General features: G+C 46.5%; 1 protein-coding gene across 1 annotated transcript; it reads right to left on the bottom strand.

Annotated features, from left to right (window-relative positions):
• Positions 1 to 2140: 2140 nt before the first annotated feature.
• CD300E (CD300e molecule) lies at positions 2141 to 10348 on the bottom strand. The gene is made up of 4 exons (XM_040456316.1): positions 8649 to 10348; positions 5964 to 6308; positions 3817 to 3928; positions 2141 to 3111 (listed from the first exon to the last, which is right to left on the bottom strand). The coding sequence occupies exons 1-4, from the start codon at positions 8686 to 8688 to the stop codon at positions 2844 to 2846; spliced, it is 765 nt and encodes a 254-aa protein (XP_040312250.1). The 5' UTR covers positions 8689 to 10348; the 3' UTR covers positions 2141 to 2843.
• Between the last annotated feature and the right edge of the window lie 10825 nt (positions 10349 to 21173).

The following is a 21173-nucleotide window of genomic DNA, read 5'->3' on the forward strand; positions in this document are numbered from 1 at the left end:
TACATCTTTATCTATCTATCAGTTAATGGATATTTTGGCTCTTTCCATAATTTGACTATTGCTGATAGTGCTGCTATAATAATTGTGGTACATATGCCCCTATGAATTAGTACTCCTGTATCCTTTGGATAAATTCCTAGTAGTGCTATTGCTGGGTCATAAAGTAATTCTATTTGTAATTTTTTGAGGAACGTCCACACTGCTTTCCAGAGTGGCTGCACCAGTTTGCATTCCCACCAACAGTGCAAAAAGTTTCCATTTCTCCACATCCTCGCCAACATCTGCTGTTTCCTGAATTGTTAATTTTAGCCACTCTGACCAGTGCGAGGTTGTATCTCATTGTGGTTTTGATTTGTATCAAAACATCATCACTGATGATGAGTGATGTTGAGCATCTTTTCATGTGTCTGTTGGCCAGCTGGATATCTTCTTTTTTTTTTCTCCAATATATGAAATTTATTGTCAAATTGGTTTCCATACAACACCCAGTGCTTATCCCAAAAAGTGCCCTCCTCAATACCCATCACCCACCCTCCCCTCCCTCCCACCCCCCATCAACCCTCAGTTTGTTCTCAGTTTTTAAGAGCCTCTTATGCTTTGGCTCTCTCCCACTTTAACCTCCTTTTTTTTTTTTTTCCTTCCCCTCCCCCATGGGTTTCTGTTAAGTTTCTCAGGATCCACATAAGAGTGAAAACATATGGTATCTGTCTTTCTCAGTATGGCTTATTTCACTTAGCATAACACTCTCCAGTTCCATCCACATTGTGGATATCTTCTTTAGAAAAGTGTTTGTTCATGTCTTCCGCCCATTTCCTCACTGGATTATTTGTTTTTCATGTGTTGAGTTTGATAAGTTCTTTATAGATTTTTGATACTAACCCTTTATCTGATACGTTATTTGCAAATATCTTCTCCCATTCCACTGTTTGACTTTTAGTTTTGTTGATTGTTTCCTTTGCTGTGCAGAAGTTTTTATCTTGATGAGGTTCCAAAAGTTCATTTTTGCTTTTATTTCCCTTGCTGCTGGAGACATGTCCTGACATGTTTCCAGCTGCATTTTGCTGGTGCTGTGTTCCTCTCCTTGAGTCTGTCAGTGAGGAAAGGTGCTGGTCCATTTTCAACTAGAAGCTTCCTTTGAATGTGGTCAGGGCACTGCAGAGAGGGTTGGGTGGGCAGGGGGGTGTTCTACAGCAGCAGGTGACTTCTTGTGGGGAACACCTCCCACCAGTGCTGACAGCTCCAGCCCACATGATTCTGATTCACGCCTCTGAAAAGGGCAATACCTCCAGGCCTAGGAGCCCATGCATGTTACCACGTGGGGAGTCGGCCCCAGGTTCCCACCATAGGGCTGTGTCTCCTAGGGCTGTATCTCCCAGGGGCCTCCCCCCAGCCCACTGTGCATCTGGCAGAGGCAGCATGTTCCTCTGAACTGTCCTGCCTGGGACTGGAACATCCAGTTCTCTCTGCTTAGATCTTCTCTGGGGCACAAAACAGCAATCTGCCTGTCATGTCACAGATTCTGTGGTCAGGAATTCGGACAGAGTGCAGCAGGGATGGCCTGTCTCTGCTCCAAAAAGTCTGGGGCCTCAGCTGGGAAGACATAATGGCAGTGGAAGGGGGGGGGGGACCTAAATGGCTGGGTGCTACTGTCATCTGGAAGCTTCTTTTCTGCGTGTCTAGAGCATGTGCCAGGTTGATCTCAATCTTGATAGTTGACCTGAGATCCTACAGGAGGCTTCTCCATGTGGACCTGGGTTCTGAGAAGGAGAGTGTCCAAAACAAACATTTCAAGAAATGGAGGATGGAGCTACAGGGTTCCTTTGGGCCTGGCCTCAGAAGTCACACAAGGTCACTGTCACCATACTCTATCCATGCATTCTGATGTCCGATGGCGATGAACGCTGTTTTTGGGGGGGTGAAAAAAATGCTGTTTTTATACCAAAAAATTATTTTTATATACAAAACATAGATGATCAGTTGATAGATGGATCGACTGATCGATATATAGAACATAGGCGTATAGTATATCTTTGGTATTAAAATTTCATACCCGTGGCAGGGGGGGGCGGGTTCTAATAAAAGAAAATTACTAAACAACCTCCTTAAGAGGATATCCTTAGGAGGATAATTACGCAACCCAACAGAAGCCCTTTCCAGGGCTGGTGTGCCCCGTGGTGGCTGTGGCATCATGTCAACCTGATGTGGGGAGGTACTCCTCACCTCTGTGTCCTTGTCTTTAGAAAACTGTCTGCTTCTCCTATGGAAAGCACCAACTGTTGACAGGTGGCTTCAGCCACACTTCTGCTACAGTGGACTGTCCACCAGCCCTGTGTGCAGGAGGCCCACCAAGGTGGAGAATTCTGGGAGTGATATTGGGGGCACCCACTGCAGCTCCAACCAGCTCCAGGGCTTTAACCGAAAGCTCTTCAGTCATGGCCGGCCCAGGCAGAGATGTTTGAGCACAGCGTACATTCCCTGATCACAGGGACACAAGTGAGGTTGAAGCCCTATTGAGCCCAAAGACTGAGACTATGAGGGGTAAGTCCTCAGGGAGCCTCCTGGCTACGGGGAGGAGGTGGTTATTACCCTGGGAGACACTGAGCTGAGGAGCTTTTGTGGCAATGAAAAGAGTAAAGGGCTGGACTTTCCAGTAACCTCTAGAGAATTCTTGCCCTTGAGAGGTAGGCATAAAAGCAAGGGGCCAAGGGATCTGGGATAGAGAGAGGAGGACCCCAAACACTGGCCCAGGAGACTCATCCTTCCTGCACCTGAGCACTTGCAGCAAGTGTCATCCAAGACCCAGGATTCTCCCTTGAGACACAGGAACAATATCTCCAGAAGACTTAGGTGCCTCCAGAATCCAGGGACTGCTGCCCCCCTGCCCTGGAGTCCAGAGTCTGAAGGTCTCTTCTATCTGGTCTGAAGGGCTGTATTCCTGGACAAGGCTTTCCTGGGGACGGTGCACTACGTGATGGCTTCTCTTTGTCAGGCTGACTTCCTCCAGTGCCCTTCAGAGGCCTGTTCACCCAGAGGACAGCACCCACCAATGTCAAGAACAGGGGCAGCTTCAGGAAGACCAGGAGTAGCAAGTGGACGCTGCTGGACGAGGACCTGTCCGGGGAAATAGGGACAGAAAGTGAGCTGCCTCTTCAAGGGAGTGGGGCCAGGACCCTTCTCTCCCCAGCTGTCCCTGCAACCTGAGCCCAAATCACTTAGGATCAAACCTGGAAAGGACACGTATCAGGGCAGCACTTCTCTGGGCCCTCTCCCCTCCCTTGATCGTGAAAGCCACCCCCACCCTCACTTTAAAGTCCTGACCCTTGTCCTCTGTCCTGCAGGACCTTACAGAAACATCATGGCATTTTCTGGGTATCTTTGGGAGGAGAAAAACAGCCTGGAGCCAGTCCATCTCCCTGCCCTGGACCCCACAAGTGGCTCCTGGTATAGGATCTATGATACAGCCAAGACCTCTGGAGGCAAGCCTGGGTTGGGAGGACAGAACCAGAACCTGGAGTCCAGAACCAGGTGGAGAAGTAGAGGGGGTGGGGTGGGGTGGGAGAGGCTGCACATCCACCTGAACCAGCCTCCTGGTTCCCTGTAGCTGCCCCACGTGGGAGAGGGTTCACAGAACAAGTGGTATTTTCTGTGAGGAATCCCCATGCAGCCATGGAGAATGTAAAAATCAGGACCAGAACTGGAAGAAAACCCAGCAGACAGTGAGGTAAAAAGAGCATGGTGTGTTGTCAGCCCCCACCCAAAGGTCCCATAAGGCTTCTGAACCCCTTCTTCTGTGATCTGTAGGTTGTGATCCCTTACCCCGAGCAGTGGATCAACACTTCCTCAGCACTGAAGTTCTGCTTGGTACTCAGCCCCGGAAAGATGTCAGATGCAGCTTGACATGTGGTCTCCTCTGCGGTTTTACTTGGTGCTAGAGACAAGTCACACATCAGGTGCTGCCCTCTCCCTAGCCATGCATGAAGTGCCCATTTGGACCCAATGTTGCACATCATCACCCACTCACAAAAGGGACTCTGAAGCTAGACCCAGGCCACCTCCTGGATGGAGTGAGCCCCTCAGGGACCAAGTGAGACTTTTTCAGAACTGGTCGTAAAAGCCACCTCTAGTAAGTGCCAGGTCTTTCTTTCTATCCCAAGTCTGACTCTGCCTGGGGTGACAGCAGGGGTCTCTCAGGGGCTTCCCCAGCTGATGAGGAGCCCCAGAGGGAGGAGGGACAGGGATGAGTCTAAATAGATGGAGTCAGGTCAATAGAAAGTGAGTACAGGGGCAGACTCCATCAGGTGCAGCAGGAGCACAAAGGAGGACATGGACCTCAGCTACTTTCCAGGCAGACAAAGGAAAGACATGAGGGATGGTGATGCCTAGCGGAGGCCGCAGGGATTACAAGATAGTTTTAGGACTCCAGCCTGTTTCCAGGTTGAGGTAAAGAGTGTGGATAATCGATGGAAGAAGGATACAGATGCGCAAAGAGAGAATTTGGCTCAAGGGAATGGAGAGGCAAGGAGCTACAGGGTGAGAAGCCAGCTTCAGGATGACTGTTATTGAACAGAAGGAAACTTCCTTCCACCTAGAAGGGAAAGACGGAAGAATGAGTTAAGCAGCACAGAAGTGTGGAAGCGCAGAAGAAAAGAAATTGAGAGAGTTCACGTCTGGTATCCCGTACTCCCTTAGTAAGGTAGAAGAACAGGAGGGTCATATTAGAAACCATGAATTTGTATTGACACCCATAGGTGCCTTCTGTGACTATTCTTCAGCAGTACTGGAGCAAATAGATTTTAGGTAGGGGATCAATTTGCCCTAGCTTGCCTGGGACTTTTCCAGTTGTAGCACTGAAAGTCCTGCATCCCAAGGAACTTGCCAGTCCTGGGCAACCCCCAATGGTTGCTCACCCTAATTTTAAGATGGATCCAGGGATGAAGTTTTCGAGAAGTAGGTAGGGAAATGGTGCACAAGAGTGGAGGGTACTGGTGAGAGAAGAAAATGTAGTCTTCCATGAAGGTTGAGGAAGGAAGTGAGATCAGGGCAGGAGCAGGATGGGTAATAAATGGGGAGAGAATGGAGAGAGGCATCAAAGGATTGGAGGCATATGTGAGGTTGAGAATAGAAGGGCCAGTGGGGGTGAGGGTGTGGGAAAGCCGATGCACAGAAAGCTGTCCAAAAGTACAATGTCTGAGTGCAGGGTTCTGAACATGGACCAGTTTAGGGTGACAGAAAGCTGTGCAACGTTGCCATGGAGTGGAATTCTGGAAAGTGGAAATGTGGGCCACTGCAGTCAAGAAGGCCATGGAACCCAAGAAAAGGATGTTGGACTAGTTATTCATTAAAAACTCCCAAGACAATGGCAGGGATTAGGGAGTAAACTAGAAACTAATGGAAGGCCATGCAAAGGAGAGGTAGAGGGGTGTGGCCATGTGACAAAAGTGTTAAAGGAGGCAGATAGGACAGTAATAGGTTGGAAGCTGTAATGAAGGGGTGGGAGAATTTGGACACAGCTTCACAGCCCTATAGCACATCGAGGTAGGAGAAGGAGCAGCTTCCACTCAAGAAGCTTATTTTTTGAAATGAGAGGAGTGAGGTTAATTTCAGGACAGTATAGTAGAGGGAATGTTCTGTGAGCAAGCTGAAGATGTATATACAAAGAGTTTATTTCCTTTAGTGCAGGTTTCCAAAGGGCATGGTGGAAATAGCCTTCGTCCAGCAGGGAGGGGCCTCCCAGGCAATGGAGTGAGAGAGTAAGGGCACCTTGGGCTATGCACCCCCACCCATGCCAAGGCTAAAGGGTCAGTCACCTCTCTCTCTCTGCCCTCATCATAGGCTCTTCCCAACACCACTGGGACTAAGGACTAGACAAGGCCTAAAGACATTCTTCAGTATGGCACCCATCCTCATCCCCATGTTCAGTCATGTCCCATAAGCTCCGCTGATGGAGTGAGAAGATCTCTTACCTGGGGAAACAGACACCTTAACCTGGACTGAAGTGCCAGATGACCAGAAGCCCAGGTACCATGTTTTCCGAACTCTACACCAGTAGGATCCAGCATCGTCTGCAGTGAGGTTCTCCATGGTCACGATGAAGGTGAGGCGATCAGCATGGTCTCTGATAGTCACGCGACCATTCTTTTCTTTCGCTTCTCCCTGGGTCTCCACAATATTGTCACATGTGCCCTCATTCTGCCCTCGGCACCAGTATTTTTTATAACTCTGGTACTCTTCCTCATACTGACACTGCACACTCAGAGAGCCACCCAAGGTGCCTGTCACAGAGCTGGGGCCCGTCAGGGACAAAGAGCCTGGAAAACACAAGCCATGTCCCAGGACTCTATCTCAATGGGTCCCCTCAGTAGCTGTATGCCTGAAGCCCAAGGGGAAACTTGCCAAGGAAGTATAGGTGGTTCCAGGCTCAGGTATGGGGACCTGGAGGGACATCTGAACTTAGGACCTAAGCCAGAGGGTTTGGAGACTACAGCCAGAAAGATGAGTAGAGACCTGTGCTCTCTAAGCCCAGAAACACTGAGTAACCACATAGGGATGCCAGCCCTTGGGGACAGGGAGAATTGGAACAAAGCTAGTTCTCAGCAGAGTGAGCTGACTGTCTTGCCCTGTCCTTAGACTGGCAGCCTTTGCCAGACGTGAAATTCAGTCACACACAAAAATATTTCCCTTTGGAGAGAGGCTCTGCATTCTAGGTTTTCTGCAATTCAAACTTGTTCTGCAAGAGTACAACTTCTTGTTTACTCTGCTCTCCACATGTTCTCAAGAGAGGAAAAGTAAACCCCTGGCTCTCATCCAGACTACACTTGAGGGAGGAGTGACGCATTGCTGAGAAGGGCTCAGTCCCAAGGAGACCCTATTAGGCTTCTCGACAGAGGTTTGGGGCATGAGCTGACTCCCTCCCATTGACCCCCCATCACAGTACCCGGAGCCTCACCATCTTTCTTTACAACTTTCTCCCCTTCCTCTCTCAGGCTAGCCATACAACTCTTTGGGGTGCCCTCTATAAAAATGTAAAGTGGTCACACATTTCCAAATGGTGTTTATAACCCCAGTGTGTGGTGGGTGGGAGAAAGTAGGGACAAGCAGGAAGGAGCTGAGCCAGGAGCTGGGATGGAAAAAAAAAGAACCAAAATTCATAAGTGACTCCAAAATTTCAACCTGGACCCAGGAGGAATCCTAGGGTCAGCCCACGTGCGTCTGGAGAGGTCAGCCAGTCCACATGAAGGAGTGGGAAGAGGTTTCCAGTCCAGTTTAATTGCACCCAGGCTAGGGCACTTAAACAATTATATCAGATTTAAGCAAGCAGATGTGAGCAAGCTGTGATAGGCCGGTAAACTGACTCTGGGTAAGGAACAAGGCGGGGTGAGGGGAGTCGAGGAGTAGCCATTGTTTATACCGTTTGCCAATTTCTGTGGTGTAAATGCTCTCACCACGACTGATTTCAGGCCAACAACATGCTGTCACTGGACACGGGGTTGGGAAGATAAGCCCATAATCAGTTCTTATGAGCCGATGCAAGCTGGCTTCAGCCACTACTGCTTTGGATGCCCATTTCATTAATTACGGTAACTCAGAAAACATCTATTATCATCGTCACCCTCATTCAAGACATTTTGAGCACCTCCCACGTGTAATGAGATGCATCTCTTTTAAACGTCTTTCTGAGTCTAAGATCTCGGGGCTATGAGGGCTCTGGAGGGCCTTGAAGATCATCCTGTCTACTCTACCGTGTTACTGAAAAGAAAATTGTGTTTTGGCCAGTTGCATCCAGCTGGTATTCTTCCTTTAAACCTTTGCCTTTTCCACTCACTATTCTGGAACAGTCCATGATTATGTTGGGCAGGTTGCATGTTGTAAAAATTATTCTACAAACATGAAGAATACCGTCTGATTTTTACCCTAAACTTACTTCCTGTAGAGAATGGGCTCTCGTCCATGTTGAATGCCTATTTTTAACAGTTTCTATTCTGAAACTCCAACCTTCAATGGACAATTTTATTTACCTGCCTGAACTACATCTTGTTCCAGAAAGGGTCTGAGGTGGGTGCGGAGGATGCCATTTTAAATCCTTCATTAATTCCTACTAACAAACCTTTCCAACCCCTTTAAACTAAGCTCTGACAAAATAGAACTATTGCTAATTTTTGAAATCTCCATGATCTTTAATATCTCTACACTTTTTCATAAGCTATTCCCACTTTCCACTGAGCCAATTTATTCATCTTTCAAGACCAATGTCCAGTGGAGCATCGGTGAAGAATTGCACCTGGTCAAGAGCAGTGTTTGGGGCCCTTGTTGTGCACCCCCACACCATATAAATAAATCTCTTTCTACAACAAGTTCAATACTGTATCATACTGGCTTGACTCCCTCATTCAACTATGAGTTTCTGACTGCAGAAGTTGCTCTTAAACACAGCACCCAGAATGCTCCTGGCACACATCTGGTGCTCAATAAGCGTATGTAGGATCTGTAGGTGAATGTCTGAGTAGATAGAAGGATACACAGATGGATGAATGTATGTGTCCTTCTTGTGTCTGCTGAGACTTCACCTCTGGCTTGAACCCAGGATAGACCTTCTGCCCACTGTTCCACCCCCTGAAATGCCAGGTACCCAAAGCCCCAGCCTCACTCACCTGAGAGGCAGAGAAGGAGCAGAGCTGGGGACAGCCACATGGTCCCGTCTCTCTGGCTAGTGTCGCCAGCAAATCCAAGTCCCAGCTGGAATCCAGGTGTTTATGACAGAGCCTAGGGCATCCACCTTCTACTTGTTCAAGTTTCCTTTGTGTTTCTCTCTCATTTACTTCCTTTTTCTTCTCCTAGACACTTCCTAATTTGAAGCCCTACTTAGAAACAGGAGAAGAAGGACAAGAGATACTTCAGAGAATGGACTAAGAACAACATGGGAAATCTGCTGATTTGTGCTTCATCTAATGGCAATACAATGTTTGGATCATACCCCAAGCCTCCATGAAAGCCAATCCCAACATATGAAACCTCCAACAGAGGTGAGCCTTTGAACCTGCCTCCCATTCTTCTTCCCATCTGGGTTTGCTTGCTTGACATAACCAGCTGCTCCTGCTCTCTGGCTGCCTACTTTGGGGTCATAAAACATGCCCACTTAAAGATTAGGGGTGAGGACTCCCCATAACTCTCTCAACCATAACCTCCAGGCAGTTGACCTCATACCCTTTCTTCTAACCTAGTCTCTCTCTTGGCTCCAGACTCAACTTTCTGATTTCCTGTGGGGATGCTCAACCTGCTTGTACATTATCAACCTAATTTAGTATTAGGGTTTTGGTTAAGGGTCTAGATTCTGGAGTTATGCAGATTCAAATCCCACCTCCATTGTGTACTACCCATGTGCCCATGGGCATGTTGCTAAATCACTCTCTTCCCTAGTTTCTTCATGTATAAGGTAGAGTAGTTGGTAACCATTCTTGCATCATAGGAAATAAATGAGTGAGCAAACATAAAGCATTTGGCACAGTGCCTGGAACATAGTAGTAACCACTCAGTAAAAATTTTAAATATCTTTAGAATAGTCCTGGAACAGGACTAGCTTCTCATCTGGTCTATCAACCAGCTGTACATTCCCTCCAATTCAACTTACACGCCAGAGGCATATTCTTCTCTAAGACACAGGTATCTAAACATGTAATTCCAGTGATAAATAACCCCCATCATTTTCTTCTCTTTACCAGTGGTTGATACCCATAGCCTATAACCTTCACTATCTTTTGAAACTCTCTACCAGATTATCTGTCACTTCAAACTTGCTGTAAGGGCACAATTTCTTATTTTCCTTCTTTCACCATATCTAATGAAATATGGTATACATGTTGAGCTCCAGAGGGAAAAAGCCACATGGCTCCTGCTTGCATGTATGTGACTAGTCACTCAACTGGGGGACCCAGAATGAGTGGAACTGATGGTAGGCACAACTCTGTGTACCCTGTTCTTCAGCACAGACAACACTTGGAGGTTTCCATTCTCCCATCAAGAGCATCAAACAGATCTTCAGTCACCTAGGTCCTGCTTTTACATTGTTTTCTTCTGCTTTCTTTTTTCCCCCCAATCTGATCCTTGTAAAATTTTTTTATAAAATAAAGGAAATTGGAATGAGCAAAGGCAAGCAATAATGGTTTAAAATTTATAAAATATGTCTAATGTGGTCACATTTCATTATCCAATAAGAAAGGACAAATTCCAGGCAATATGGTAGACTGAGCCAATACACAGACTGTCTTCTAGCTCCAAACATGGAAATCCTATCTAAAACGCAACCCAAGGGGCATCTGGATAGCTCAGTCAGTTGAGCATCCAACTCTTCATTTTGGCTCAGGTCATGATCCCAGGGTAGTAGGATGGAGCTCTACATCAGGCTTTGTGCTAGGCATGGAGCCTACTTTAGATTTTCTTCTCTCTCTCCCTCTCTTTCTCTTTCCCTCCCTCTGTCTCCCCTCTCTAAAATTTTTTAAAAAGAAAAATTAATACAAGTAAAATAAATAAAATGCAACTCCAAAGGTTCTGATACTTAAGTGAATTCAAAATCAAGCAAAGGAGGAGATCCTGGGTGGCTCAGTCAGTTAAGCGTCAAACTTCAGCTTAGGTCATGATCTCATGGTTCGTGAGTTCAAACCCCGCATCAGGCTCTGGGCTGACAGCTGGGAGCCTGGGGCCTGCTTGGGATTCTGTGTCTCCCTCTCCCTCTGCCCCTCCCCCACTCGTGCGCGCGCGCGCGCGCGCGCGCGCGTGCTCTCTCTCTCTCTCTCTCTCTCAAATGAATAAATAAATAAACAAATAAACCAAAGAAAAGCAAAGGAAATCCCCAAGTGCCAGAAATGTAAAGGGAACTCAAAGCCAAGACCATGAACAGGATCTGATACCAGATGGCTGATGGGAACTATCAGAATGGATACGGGCTTTAGGAGGAAAGGGCTGGCATTTCAACAACCACAAGGGGACAGGAGCTTATGCTTTAGGTCCATACCAGATGGGTAACTGGAGCAGAGCTCCCTGCCCAAAACTGGGATCCATGAAGGGTCACCACAGCCCCAGAATGGAGCGAGGACGTACTTCACTGATAGCCTCAGGGGAGCACCAAGGTATCTTGGCCCCCTGGAGCCACAGGAGTTACAGAGTCTTCCATAAGAATTGGCACCCAAACAATACTACACTGAGGTGTGACAGCCAAAGTCACTGTTCCCCATAGCATGGGAGGCTTGGGTAAAGTAATTAATATAAAATCAGGTTGACAAATGACGAGGCTTGCAGGGCTTTGGGAGACATGGATGCAAAACCACAACCATGCCTCCTGGCCACCCTCTGGTTTTCTATAGTCCATGAGCTAAGGACACTTTTACATATAAAAAAAATTTTTTTTTAGTGTTTATTATTGGGAGAGAGAGAGAGAGAGCATGAGCATGGGAGGAGCAGAGAGAGGGGAAGACACAGAATCTGAAGCAGGTTCCAGGCTCCGAGCTGGCAGCACAGAGCCTGACCCGGGGCTTGAACCCACGAATCGCTGATCATGACCTGAGCAGAAGTCAGATGCTTCACCAACTGAGCCACCCAGGCACTCCTCAAACGCTTTTACATTTTTAAACAGTTGAAAAAATCAGAAGAAAAATATTTCATGATACATGAAAATTGCACAACACTACCATTTCAGAGTGTATAAGCAAGTCTTACGGGAACACAACCACACTTGCTCCTTCCTATATTGTCTGAGGCAGCTTTTCTGTTACAAGGGCAGAACTGAGTAGCTGGCCCACAAAACCCATGATGTCCCCTATCTGGCCCTGATGAGAAGAGTTTGCCACCCTCTTGTCTGGAGGACAGGCCCCTCACCAGAGATCATTCCTGCTAGTAATTGGAAGCAGAATCCTGAGGCAATGGCAGCTACTTTAGATGTATGATCATTTTTTCAGGGTCCAAACAACCTACAGAGTGACTTTAGGCCAGTCTTGGTTCAGGCTGAGTCCAACCTGGCCCAGTTAGAGACCCGGATGCTTCTGCTTGGTCCTCATCAGCCTCATTTGGTGTGGCCTGAGAAGCTGGCTCTCTCTTCTAGGCCCTCCCTGCCTCTCCGCTTGGTACAGCCCCATGTCACCTCAAGGGGAAGCAGCAGTTCCCACTTGCTCCTCCACCAGCACCTCAGATTCCTTGCCCAGTGTCTCCAGCCCCAATTCCCCATGGCCCTGCTGTGCCCTTGGGACTGGCTGCTCTGGCACCTCACATGACCAAAGTCTACCCCTCCTCTCTCGCTGGTCCTCTATCCCACCACTACTTTATACAATCCCCTCCCACCCACCTATCAGCCTACACACTCACTGGTTCCCTTCCTTTTCTTTGAATACATCAAATGCTTTCTCATTTCAGGGCCTTTGCATGTGCTGTTCCCTCTATACCTGAAATGCTTTTCCTTTCACTAAGGGTTTCTCAATGCCTGTTAGATGTCCAAGTGGAGATGCTTAGTGAGGAGCTGAGTGTACAACCTGTGGTCCAGGTGAGAGACACACATTTAGAAGTTCACAGGGTTACCTGAGAGCACCAGGACCCAGGTTCCCAAGTTCAGCAACATGTGTGGACTGAGGAAGAAAGGTGGCAAAAAAAGTAAGGAGGAGGAAAGTGAAGCAAGAGGAAAACCAGGAGAGTCTGAAAGCAGGGAAAGGAACACATTTCCAGAAGGAAGAGCCATTGGCTGAACCAAACACTACAGAGAAGTAAAGTAAGATGCAGAAAGACAAGATGCTTCTGGACAGGATTAGAACGAGGGATGTGGTCCTTGTCAAGACAGATTGGGAGAGACTGGGGGGAAAGGGAGGGAAGAGGAAACGGAGCCAGCCAGTGTAGACAGTGTTTCACAAGAAGCTCTGGGAAGAAAAGCAGAGAGAAAAGAGGCAGTGGCTGGAAAGGGCTAGGAGCAAAGGGGAGGAGCTGGCCAGTGTGGCGTCCAGGAGTGTGAACGGGCAGACTGCAGGGTCATGTCCTGTGATAGGCAGTCTCCAGGGTGTCATCATGCTGCTCACAGAACTTGAAATACAAGCACAAAGCTAGATTTAATTACATAAAATTTAAATCATTTCTGTGGTTAAAAAAAAAAGGCAAATAATAAAATAGGGGGGGAAATGCCAAAAACATTAAGAGCTTGTACAAATCAAAATGAGAAATACTAAAGCCTTAAAGGAAAAATTGGCAAAGACCATGGAACCGCAAGTCTCAAAAGAAGAAAGAAAGGCAAAGGACTAATATTCAGAAAAAATAAGTGTTTATCCTCACTGGCAAGCAAATTCATGGATATATGAAAACAACTAAATTATAAATTTTCCCAAATTAGTCAAGATGGCTTTTTTTCATGTTTATTTATTTATTTTTGTGAGAGGGAGCGAGCACATGCACAGAAGCGGCAGAGAGAAAGGGAAGGAGAGAGAGAATTCCCAAGCATGCTCTGCACTGTCAGTGCAGAGCCCAACTTGGGGCTTGATCCCACAAACTGTGAGATCATGACCTGAGCCAAAATCAAGAGTCAAATGCTTACCTGCCTGAGCCACCCAGGGACCCGTTAGTCAAGATGTTTTTAAGGTAGTAGTAAAGGCAGACAACGGTGTGGTGCTATAGGAACTCATATATTCCTTGTGGGTGACACACTGCTCTGGTTCTACAATGTAATTTAGCAATAGGTGTAAAGAATTATAAAAGTGGCCTTTTTCTGTGCCCCATATTTCTGCTTTGCATAATCTAGGCTAAGAAAAAAATTGGAAATGAGAACACATATTAGTGAAAAATTGAAAAGACCCTAATTACTTAACAATAATTACCTAACAATAGACGCTAATTACCTAACAATAAGAGACTATATACTATTGTGAATAGGTATGTAGATACATAATAGCTAGATAGATTGAGAGATAGATAAGATAGAGCTAGAGAGATAGATGATGGATGGATAGAGATGATAGATAGATAGATGATAGATAGATGCCAATGAGTAGATCTAAGAGCGAACAGACAAGTGACTAATACACTGTCCTTATTTTCTTATGCATGAATTGAATGTAGAATGTAGTCCTGATCATAACTGCAAAATCTGACAACGAAATGTTCATCGACAATAGAATGGATAAATACATGTGGTATAATCACACAGTGGAATCTTATTCAGCAGCGAAAATGGGCACACTACAACTGCAACATGATGAATCTCAAGCATAATATTAAGTGAAAGAAGCAAGTCATGAACATATTTACAATATTATCCCATCTATATGAAGTCCCAAAGTAGGTAAGACTAAACTATATGAAATTCATATAGAGGTGATAGAAATCGGATCAATAGTTGCCTGTAGCAGGGTTAGGGATGGTCTATAAAGGGGCACAAGGGAACTTTCTGTGGTAATTGATAATGTCCTATATCTTGATTGTGGTGTTGGTCACAGGGAAGGAGATGGTCAAAACTCATTGAACTGTACATATAAAATGGGTGCATTTTCTTATATGTAAAATGTACTACAATACGGTTGATGTTTAAAAATCAAGGAAATGAATGTCACAACTATCAGAGTAATGCATATATCTAGTGGAGAAGGGAGAGGGTATGAACAGAAAGCAGATATCTGGGGTACTGGCAATGTTCTATTTCTTGACCTCATTGGTAGCTATATAAAAATTGCTTTATGATTATTATGTAAATGGTACATATGTTTTATGTAGTCTTTTCCATGTGTATCTTACAATTAAATGCATGTGTGTGTGTGTACAATTAAATATATACGCAGTGGAGTAATGTCTATGGAATTTCAAGACAGAAAATCAATGTCCAAGAATGCTCTACCTTGTAGACAAAAACAGAAAGATATTTCAAAAATGCAAGGACTCCAAATGTGCATTATCCATTTATACTATGTTAAAAAAAAAAAGTCTCAAAGTACTCCACCCAACCGAGAAGTCAATCCAAAGAATTGAAATTTGAAAAAGATGTGGGTATAAAGGAAATAACAGTAGAAAACCTGTTAAACTTTAGAATCTATGTCTAAATCATCATTATTAATATGGTTATTACATTTATTGAAAATGCTAAAGTTTAATATTTGGAAGAAAACACACATAATTTTTTTTAATTAATAAACGTAAGCTTCTGGGTCTCAAAGCCCAAAGCATCACAGATATTTCTCACTTCCTGTGGAGAAAGGGAAGGGAATGGTGGCCAGATCCGTGAGTTCTGTTCAACCATCAAAAGGTTTGGGCCTTTCTTCCTGGCAGGATTCTGCCTGTAAGTGGAAAATCAAATATTCCAGTCGGAAGCTGAGTGAGAAATTGGCAGTGCAGGGATAAGATCTGAAGTTTCTGAGAAAAGTGTGGGCTGGGCAGACCTACAGCATCTCAGGGAGACAGGAAACTGTAGAACTGCAACACCCAGGAGGGGCTAGGCAGGGGTCCCGATTATAACAATAACTGCTTCTCTTCCCCGAGCACAGTGCTAATGGGTTCTCCAAAATTATTTCTGAAGTTCACAGCAAGGCTGTAAGGCAGGTACCATTATTCTTAGTTTATAGATAAGAAGACAGAGGCAGAAGGAGGTCCTGATACCAGACTTCATCAAATCAAATTCACAAACTCCAATCTGGTTTGTTATCCTTTGGGATTTGAGGGGAAAGCCAGTAGAGGAAGCAGCAAACTGACCAAGAGCTTAGTGACCAAGAAGTAGGGAGATCACTTTCCCAAAAGGAAGCACAGCCTCTTCCCCACCTCCATCACCCCAATGTCTTACCAATGCTTTGCAGTTGGGGGCCACAGGCTGCACAATCCACAGCGTGGCTTCTATGACATGGGAATATCATCCAGTGTTTACCCACTGCCCAGAGCCATTCTGCCAGGGGAGGGCAGGAGGCCCTTAGGGCTGGGGCCTGCCCATCTCCACCAAAAACTGAAACACATGCATTTGGGGGAAGCTGCCATAGGGGAAGAGGCTTAGTTTCTAGAAGACAAGACTCCCCTTATTACTATCTGCTCCACCACACTAGGGAGGAGGTAGAAAGCTGGGGCAGTCCAAAGAGGAGCACAGACAACATCATTAGGGAAATGCTAGCCATCAAGGAATGCAAATCAAAACCGCGGTGAGACACTGCTTTATACCCACTAGAGTGGCTAGCATCAAAAAGTCTGAGAGTGAGTCTTGACAAGGATGTCAAGAAGTCAGAACACCCATATACCTGTTCATGGGAATGGAAAGTGGTGGAAAACAGTCTACAAATTCCTCAAAGGATTCGAAGGAAGTGAAAGGACCGGGGCAGGGAGCTGGAGCCACACAAGAGAGCTGCCTCCCAAAGACAGGTGTCTGGACCTCTCCTCCACTTTCAGCAATTGTACAGTAATAAGTTATTACCATAGAAATAGTGTCTCCAAAATGGAGAGGTATGGTGTCCTCAAACCAGTCTCGAATCCAGACACCAGAGTGTGGACAATGCAGACGTTGCTGGTGGTTTTGAAAGAAAATGAGGAAACTTTTGAAGTCTGATTCGTTGGCTTCCTTGCTGTCAAATTTTCACCAAAGCAGGATTTCCGGGTTCCAGGTTCTGGGGTAAACATACACTTAACCTGACAGGTTGCTGTGCAAAATGACTGCACTGGGCTATTGAGTCTCATCCTTGCAGCCAGGGTCTACCACCAGAAACTGTTTCACTAAGCAGAGCAAAGTTTTCACAAACTGGGTGATGGGACTTCCCCCTTTGATTCTGGCCAGCAAATCCCAGACTTTAGCCTCTACTACAAAGCTGTAATCATCAAGACAGCATGGTATTGGCACAAAAACAGACACATAGACCAATGGAATAGAATAGAGACTCCAGAATTGGCCCCACAAATGTATGGCCAACTAATCTTTGACCAAGCAGGAAAGAATATCCCGTGGAAAAAAGACAGTCTTTCTAACAAATGGTGCTGGGAGAACTAGACAGCAACATGCAGAAGATTCTGGCCAGCAGTTTGGCATGGATTTGTTCGGTCCGGTAAAAAAAAAAAAAAAAAAAGTAATTCCTCAAATCTTACGAAATCCCTCTGTCTAGACTCTCCAGTGCAGCTCAAGGCCAATTCAGGATCCTTTGTTTGGATCCTCAAGGGCAACAACTGGGGCTGCCTATGGGACCTTCTGATGCGTGATCAACAGTCACTTGCTGCCTGCACACGTCCCAGTGGATCCTGGATGCCTGGTGGCTGCACACCCAAGTTGTTGCTAATTCTGCCTTACAGTGGCTCATTCACCTGACCACTCACATTACTGCTGCCCCAGTCACTCTCCCCGGCCCCAAGACAGGTTGTGCCACTCCACTAGGCCTCTTGAGAATTGGGGTCTACTCCTGTGAGGCCCTGCACACCCAAACACCAGGCCTCTGGCTTGTCCTTACTTTGTTTCTCATGGGAAGCTTGGCTGTTGTCCCCCTTAACCACTGGCCTCCCACTGCTGAGGAGAGTACACCTGTCCCTCCCTGGCACCTCTGTAGCCCCCAGTTTCTTCATAAGGATGGTGGTATCCACCTCCTAAGGACTGTTGTTAGGAATAAATGAGATCAATGATGTCAAGTGCTAGGCACAGACCCTGGTGTCATGCTAGCAACTGCTATCACAAGTGTACACACACACACACCTGTGGGCTGACAAAATGCCCCACCCCAGCCTGTGCCGTGCAGTGATAGCCATGGTCTCGATATCCTCCCGCCCATCTGCTTAGGTGGTGGTGATCTCATGGGACCTGTGTGTGCCTGAACTTCCTTCATTGTTTTCTCCACCTCCTCCTCCCAGGGAAGATTCAGTAAGTGACAAGTCCCAGCCCCAGTCACCTGAAGGCAGAGAGGGGGCCGAGCTACAAATAGACCGGTGGTCCTGTCTCCCTGGCCCCAGAACATCCAAATCCTTCTCGTCTGACATCTGGCCTAAGAGTTCCAGCCCTGGACACTGTCACTTCCTGTCCATATTTTGTTATCTGCTTCCTTCCTCTGCTACTTCTTCATTTTAAGCTGCAAAGTTATCAGGAAAGGGGAAGGACCTGCTGAAATAGAGAGTGGCCCAAAACCACAGCCACAAGGGGAGTTTGATGGCACCATGTTCCCTCACCTGCTGAGGCCCCACCCAGACACGGCAGAGCGCACCCATCCCTGGGAGGCCAGTTACCCTTCCATCCCAGGCTGTCCTCTGCTTTCAACCCTATAGCTTTTCCACAACTCCAGCCCTGCCCTGTGGGAAATGCCTGTCCACTGTGGTCACACACAGGTCCTCTTGGGGGATGGTTTCTGATCCAGCTATAACCAAGGTTTACATCCTTCCACAGTTCAAATCTTAACCTAGATGCCCTTTTTGGTGTCACAAAGAGGAGGGGGGATGTATACCAGTCTTAAAGTTCTAGAGGTTGGAAGTCTGAAATTAGTTTTGCAGGATCAAAGTCACAGTGTCAGCAGAGCTTCATTCCTTCCGGAAGCTCCAGGGCAGAATCCACTTCCTTGACTTCTTCCACCTGCATGTGGCTCATGGCCCCACATCACTCCACCCTTGGCTCCCATTATCATATCTCTTTCTGTGACTCTGACCCTCCAGCTTCTGTTTCATAGGAACCCTTACAATAATATTGGGCCCACTGGATAATCCAGGATAATCTCTCCATCTCAGGATCTTTAACTTAATCACATCTGTAAAGTATTTTTTTGCCATAAAAAGTAAAATATTCGCAAGTTCTTTTGGGGGTTACAATGGGGACATCTTTGGGGGTGCCACTGTTCTGCCAAATAATGGAGTTAAGGGAGGGGTGAAGAGAGCCCGTTCCCTTCCTTTCATAATAACAAGCTCCTCTTTTGCCCCCTAAACACCTTTTCATTCTGCACAAGGGGTCCCATGATCTCCCACTAGTTTGGTGATTCACTGGAAGGACTCAAACAACTTAACAAGTTATGGTCATGGCAAAGGCTTCTTAAAGCAAAAGATACAGTAAAGGAGTATCAGGAATCTTATCCATGAGCAAACACTAGAGGTGGGGTTGGAGGCTTCTCTGCAAGGGCCATGGGAATGGGCACTTCTCTCTGGTTGCCAACTAAAGGTATGTGGGAGATGTCTCCACCCAGGGAAGCCCCACTTCCGTTTTGAGGCAAGAGTTCTTAAAGAGAGTTGATAAAGTACCTACAATCCAGGCACCAGCATCTTCATGATGACATGGAACAATGTTGACCACCCGCTCCATCCTGACCCACTGTCTCGGGTTTACAGAATAATTTCACTCATTGGTGACAATGTGAGCATTCCAGGAGTTAAGTCATTAAACCTAAACCTAACCCTAACCCTAACTCTAACCTGGCCAAGAGTCACTGACATGGCCCTGGGCATTCCTGGAGATAAGTAAGAGCTGAATGAAAGAGACACACTGCATTAAACCTTTCTTTGCACACTCCTCAAATGGAGCATGTGCATTGACCTGTCTCTGCCTCCTGCCCTGATGGGGTAATCCTGGATTCACCAGTGACTTCCCATCACTGCAACCAACGTTTCTGTGCATGTTCTGTGTGTCAACACTGTGCTAGAGTCTGAGAAGGCAGAAAGATAAACCTTCATTCCTGGTCCTACTCTTAGGCAACTCATGGGATCAAAGTTACCTACTGCTGCATAACAAATTACCCCAAAACTTAGCTTAAAACAATAATATATACTATTCCACAGAAATTGTGCATGACTTTGTTTACAGGGTTTGCAGAAGGCTGCAGTGTTGAATGGGACCACATTCTCATCTGAAGGCTCAACTGAGGATGGGTCAGTTGCTAAGTTCATTCATGTAGGTGCTGGCAGGATTCAGTTGCTCACAGACCATGGAACTCAAGGCTTTTATGGATATTGGTGAGAAGCCCCCTCAGTTCCTTGCCATATGGTCCTCCCAACATGCTCGCAACATAGCATCTGGCTTCCATCATAGCAAGTAAGTGAAAGCCAGTGAGACAGAAACCAGAGACTTTTTTTTTTGAGAGAGAGAGTGTGTGCATGAGAGTGAGTAGGGGAGGTGCAGAGGGAGAGGGAGAGAGAGAATCACAAGCAGGCTCCACACCCAGCACAGAGCCTGATGCAGGGTTCAACCTCACAACAGCGAGATCATGACCTGAGCAGAAATCAAGAGTCAGATGCCTAGCTGACTGAGCCATCCAGGCACCCCCGAGTCTTTTTGTAACCAAATAGCAGAGTGGCATCCTGTTAATTTGCCATATCCTATTCATTAGAAGCAAGTGGGTTCATCCCACACTCATTTCCCCTTAGCTCTGACTAGGCCTCTTTGTAAGACCTTCAGTACAGAGAAAGCCGCTTACTTAGGGTGCTAGGAGTTAAAGGGCCTATTGTCTTGCTAATTAACTCATGAAAAAGTGTGAGGATATATTTATTCAACTAGAAGTGAGGCAGTAACCAATTGATAGCCTATTGTCACACCTGTCTAGAAGGACAGTGTCAGGGTGCCTGCCACATTCCTCATCCTGCAGGAAAGAAGCCAAGACACCTACAGTCAGATGACCAAAGGTTCTACCTGGGAGGTCACCTGTTCAGTATTTTTTTTAAATTTTTTTTAACGTTTATTTTATTTTTGAGACAGAGAGAGACAGAGCATGAACGGGTGAGGGTCAGAGAGAGAGGGAGATACAGAATCTGAAACAGGCTCCAGGCTCTGAGCTGTCAGCACAGAGCCCGACGTGGGGCTTGAACTCACGGACCGGGAGATCATGACCTGAACCAAAGTCGGACGCTCAACCGACTGAGCCACCCAGGCGCCCCACCTGTTCAGTATTTTTAGCAACACCTTGGATGAAGGCATAGAAGGCATGTGGGATTCTTCTGTAGATCACACAAATCCAGGGGAGAGGAGTATCAAAAAGAATAGCAGATAAGATGTGATTTCTGTACCCTGGGCATAAGGGCTGAACCTTAAGGAAAGAGAAAGGAACTCCTCCTCAGGACAGAGGCCACTGAGGATGGAGGACAGAGGGACAAAGAGAGAGAAGGAGCAGGGAGGGGTTCAGGCTAGAGTCAGGTCAGGCCCCCTCGTGCCTGGACACTCACTGCCCCAAAGCAGCTCTGTTTGCAGCTTGTCACAAGAAAATCCTCTTCCTAGAACCTGCTGCACATAGGGATGGTGCTTTCAGCTG

Source organism: Herpailurus yagouaroundi, unplaced genomic scaffold (genome assembly GCF_014898765.1).
Source record: "Herpailurus yagouaroundi ecotype Mexico unplaced genomic scaffold, PumYag 217, whole genome shotgun sequence".
Classification (NCBI taxonomy): domain Eukaryota; kingdom Metazoa; phylum Chordata; class Mammalia; order Carnivora; family Felidae; genus Herpailurus; species Herpailurus yagouaroundi.